The sequence below is a fragment of the Carica papaya genome, chromosome 7, assembly GCF_054855325.1.
Source record: "Carica papaya isolate Zhongbai chromosome 7, ASM5485532v1, whole genome shotgun sequence".
Taxonomy (NCBI): domain Eukaryota; kingdom Viridiplantae; phylum Streptophyta; class Magnoliopsida; order Brassicales; family Caricaceae; genus Carica; species Carica papaya.
The window spans coordinates 16,508,442-16,513,528 of record NC_142315.1 but is presented as its reverse complement, the minus strand read 5'-3'; the positions used below and the strand labels follow the sequence as shown (position 1 = coordinate 16,513,528).

The 5,087-nt window shown below is 32.7% G+C and overlaps 1 protein-coding gene across 2 annotated transcripts; it reads left to right on the top strand.

Annotated features, from left to right (window-relative positions):
• Positions 1-1,794: 1,794 nt before the first annotated feature.
• Positions 1,795-3,776, top strand: LOC110825465 (cytidine deaminase 1). Of its 2 annotated transcripts, none has more exons than XM_088208187.1 (2): positions 1,795-2,803; positions 3,506-3,776. In XM_088208187.1, exon 1 carries the CDS (start codon positions 1,893-1,895, stop codon positions 2,784-2,786), a length of 894 nt encoding a protein of 297 aa, XP_088064313.1. In that variant the 5' UTR covers positions 1,795-1,892; the 3' UTR covers positions 2,787-2,803; positions 3,506-3,776. The 2 variants fall into 2 exon arrangements, with proteins under 2 accessions (XP_088064313.1, XP_021911620.1); XM_022055928.2 differs by having other exon boundaries at positions 3,502-3,776.
• The last annotated feature ends 1,311 nt before the right edge of the window (positions 3,777-5,087 follow it).

The window sequence follows — 5,087 nt, the reverse complement described above, 5'->3', positions numbered from 1 at the left end:
ATATTCTTACTTTTTACTTTTCTATCTCCCACCCTCAAGTTGAGTGCCGAATAGATCTTCTTGAAATAAAGTATTCTCAAGTATTGTTTTAAGACATCGCAAGGAGTCCTATAGAACAAATACCGCACCAATACTAGAAGAAAGAGCGTAACACACAAAGAAAGAGGTAGTGTGTGATCAATTACGCTAAGCTCTAAGATACAATTTAAATGCTTAGATGTGTCAGGAAACTAAAGTTTAGAACAATAAAAGAAACTGAGAGAAAAAAAATTGACAATTTATAGAAGATGTAGGGATTCGGTATTGCCCCAAGGAAAAATTCGAAAGATATTCCTACCAATTTATTCCCGATGTACATTATGTTCTATATAAAAAAAATGTAGCCTTTAATGAATTATGTAAGTGTGAATGCATATGGTTGTACAAAAATTGTAAAATAAAAGGGGCTTTTGCCTTATGTAGAGGTGGTTCTTACACCGTTTCAAAGAATGATGGTTGAGTACCAAAAAGGTAAGTACTTTCCCGATGAGATTTCTTTCCTTTGTTTCTTTTTCCTTCTCTCTTTTTTTCTTATTTTTTATCTCTTTTTTTTTTTGCACAGGAAACAAAATTGTAAGAAAAGTATATTAAAAAAATTAGTACTCAACAACAATTTTATCAAGGCAAGAAAGTATCAATTGACTGTCTTGCTTGGATCGATGTATGAGATAATCTTTTTTTTAGTAAATGAATAAAAAAACAAACAAATAAACGGTGCAAGAATTTAAAAGTACAAAAATAAAAGATAATAGGTCTAGATGGAGCCAAAGCTCTAATACCAAATAATGTGAAACTCAAGATCAACTAACGTGATTAAGAACTCACACAATTTCATTTAAAGACATAAAGAGAATTGATCCTATAGAAACACTTTCCTACTTAACTCACTATCAAGAATGATATAAACTAAGGTCACTGAAAATAAAAGAAATAGAATGGAAATATTATATTTTGATAAGTAGATCTACTCCTTACTCAACAAGATAGTAGAAGAACCTTTCTTAAAAAGAAATACTTTTAATATTATTGAAATAATTTCTGAATATCTTACAATGAAGACTTGGTGGCCTATTTATAGGCTAAGTCAAGTAAATAAAAAAAAATCTCTTAATTTAATTTGCAATTATATAAAAAATAAATTAAAAATTAAAAATTAAAAAATAATTTTGTAAGTAAGATAAATTTAATATTTTTTTTTAATTAAAAAAGATTGTGGTCAAATTAAGAGAGGAGACATATATAAATAAATTAAAAATTAAAAGTTAATTTTCTAACTAAAATAAATTTAATTTTCTCTTTTAATTAAAAAAGATTGTAGTTAAATTAATAGAGAAATATATAGAAATTTAGGACCGACCATAAGATCTATTTTTCGGCCCATTTTCTCATCTTTTTTTGGATTAGGCATTCTCTTTCTGGTCCATGTTCATGCTCACATCACTTATAACTCTTAATAAATTGTAGTTCACCTGTATAATTAAATTATTTTATTACTGTATCAAATTAATTTATAATATTTAAATTATAAACCACAAATTTATAACAAAAATACCCGGAAGTGGCTTAAAATTTAAATTTATAGTAATTTTTTTAGAGATTGCATGTAGTAATATGAGATATACATATATATTAGTCTTTCAAAAATATATTATTTAACAAAAGTGAAAAAAAATTAATAATGAAATTAAAAAATATATTATTCTTTTAAATATTACCTTCCGAATAATTTTTCCCTCGTATAAATAGCTGCCCTTGCCCCCGGTCGTCTCTCCCTTGTTTCCTGGAAATCTTTCTTTCTATCTCTGCAACAAGCCCACCCACTCACCTAAACGGGTCAACCCGACGCCTCTACTATGGACAGACCCAAATTCGTTATTGAACCGACGGAGGCCGAATCGATGGCGAACCAATTAGGCCTAACGGTCCTCGAGCTTCTGCCATCTCTGGTGAAACCGGCGCAGTCGCTGGCCCGTCCACCCATCTCCAAGTACCACGTTGGCGCCGTCGGACTCGGTTCATCGGGTCGGATCTTCCTGGGAGTCAACCTGGAGTTCCCGGGTCTCCCTCTTCACCACTCAGTGCACGCGGAGCAATTTCTTGTCACCAATCTCTACCTCAATGCAGAATCCAACCTCCGATACGTCGCCGTTTCCTCCGCCCCATGCGGCCATTGCCGTCAATTCTTCCAAGAAATTCGCGGTGCATCAGATATCAACGTCCTCGTCACCTCCGATGAACCTAACGAAGATCGCAGCAAATTCCGTCCTCTATCGTATTTTTTGCCTCATAGGTTCGGTCCCGATGACCTCCTGGATAAGGACGAACCCCTCCTTCTCGAGCCTCACCGGAACGGGTTGTCTCTATTGGGCGCGAAAGAGAATTGTTGTTCTGAACTCTGCAACGGCGATACTTTTGCCGAGGAATTGAAGCGCGCGGCTTTGGATGCAGCGAATAGGTCCCATGCGCCATACAGCAGGTGTCCATCTGGAGTGGCGTTGATCGATTGCGAAGGAAAGGTATACAAGGGTTCGTACTTGGAATCCGCTGCTTATAACCCTAGCTTCGGACCGGTACAGGCGGCGATAGTTGATTATGTGGCAAATGGCTTTGGTGGCGGCTACGAACGAATCGTTGGTGCTGTGTTGGTGGAGAAGGAAGACTCTGTTGTCAGGCAAGAACACACGGCGAGGCTGATTTTGCAATTGATATCGCCCAAGTGCACTTTCAAGGTGTTCCATTGCTGCTGACTGTTCTAATTAATGGAGTAAGAAAATTATCAGCTCCTTATTCTTGTTTCATGTGAGTAATTGATGTCTATATGCATTTGTTGTGCCACGATGATGATGAAAAAGAAGCGGCAATCCAGATGAATAATATAACTCTGTATCTTTCTGCTTTGTTGATAGTTTACCCACATGGATTTGATACTTTTGATTTACAGAAATCAATGGTTGAATAATAAATTATACTTGGTATTAGTTCAATTGAATCCATGTATATTATCCTTCATATATTTTATCAATTAGCTAAACACATACAACCCAATCCACAATCCAAGAAATGGCTTTATCTTACTGTCCAGCAACTGTAGTAGTGCATGAAAGCAGATTCAGATGCATGAATCCTTTATGTTAGAAGAAGCATGATCCTGTTATATTTGCAGTGTTTAATAGGTATTGGTCCAGACCCAGTTGCATTTTGATTGGAGTTGCAGTATTTCACCATTTTCTTGTTCTCATAAACAGCTTTTTGTATATCCACCGATCATCAAAATCTATCTGCTCCCGTAGTTTCTCAGCTGTTTATTGTAGAGAAAAAATTTTCTTTTAAGCCTTCGGGACTTACCCGATTAGGATTTTCACTATCTTAAGACTGTTATATTTACCATTACCGTTCACCGGGACTTCGGTTGCCAGCTCCCTTGTCATCAAGTCACTAACTTCCTTGACCTTTTGACATTAGGCAGACGTCAGCTCCCCATACATGATGTTACAACTTTGTGGAGATTTATATTATTGATAAATAGTCATCCGGATGTGGTGAATGCGACTCCTTTTGTGAGGAGGCACCAATTCTACCGAACCTAAAGGACTATTTAGAGAGAGTTGTCTCATGCTCTTATATATTTTCTATCCTGTGTACCTGTGTCAATTTTTTGTTAAGTAAAGATTTTTGTTGAAGATTGTTGGAGCTTTTTGTAAGTGAAGTTATTGAAATCATTTGAATTGTTGAACTTTTACAGTGAAGTTTTAATTTGACTGAAATTAATAGAATTGTTCAACATTGAGGAAGGTGAAAAGGGTTTTCCAATATGTTGAGTGAAGAGAGTTTAATGAAGCTTTGGGTTTGTATCAAAGTGGGTGGTAAAGATGATGAACAGTGTAATTACTGGCTGCAATCATTTTATTCTTTTTAAAAATCCTCATAATCTTCTTACATATCAACCATTCATAAAATATTGAGTTTCTTGTCTTATATTTAATAATTATTCAACAAGAGGACAGAAATAAAATAATTAAATTGTGATTTATTACTATGTTTGAAATGGCTTATAATAATTTCGTAATAATGTTTGGTATGTATTATTTGGAATTTTTTTTTTTTAATTTTTAATCTTAATACCCAATTTTGAGTAATTAAACATTCATTAATTAATTAAAATTAAATGACTTAATCTTATTGAAAATACTCGATGCATTTGCTTAATTATTTTTTACCAAGTCTTGTAAATCCAAAGCTTCTGGTTAAATAAAGATTTATAATAATTTATTTTTCTTAAGATAAATTACATTCCTCTATATCTTATACATTTCATAATTATTGGGTTCTTGATCATTTTCGTTAACAACTTCACAAATTTTACTTCAAATTTCTTAATTTTTCGTTAGTTGCATATCAATGCAAGTGTGTCCAACACACAAGTATCGCATGGATAGGAGAACAATATAACTTTTCTTTTTAGAATATTCTTGACAATTATCTAAAGGTCTTGGTCCTCTAAGAAACACTAGTTGTATATATATATATATATATATATATTTATATCAATTCAGTGAATTTTCATAACAAGCAAACTCTTCTTAAATTTTGTTTCTCCTTGTCCGTTAGTTATAAGTAATTATTATAGAAACTTTATCATATTCAACTATTCTACCATCTCATGAAGATAATAACACCCAGAGCATTTGAATTAAAATCAAAAAAGTGATCTTTTTATTCGCTTTTATTGAGCTAAATAAACATCATTATTAAAATAAAATATTCTCTTATGAGTTCAAAATATAATCTTTAAGTTTTGTTTCTAGTCATTTTGATCAAATATGTTAATTTTAATTTTATTGAACTTGAAATCTTAGCTGTGGAGATTTTTTTTTTAATACACACATAGATGTTCAAAGATTTTAATTGGATATTTATAAAGTCTCTTAGTATTTTCTTTTTAAATTCCCCAGGCATCAACTATGGAAATCATACCTTATAATGAGTTTAGTGGTATCCAAATCCTAGCAATATAATTAAGGGAGATTATAACACCCTTAAATTCATAG

Excerpts from the sequence above, each read along its gene's own strand:
- LOC110825465 (XM_088208187.1), top strand. The coding sequence starts at position 1,893 with ATGGACAGACCCAAATTCGTTATTGAACCGACGGAGGCCGAATCGATG.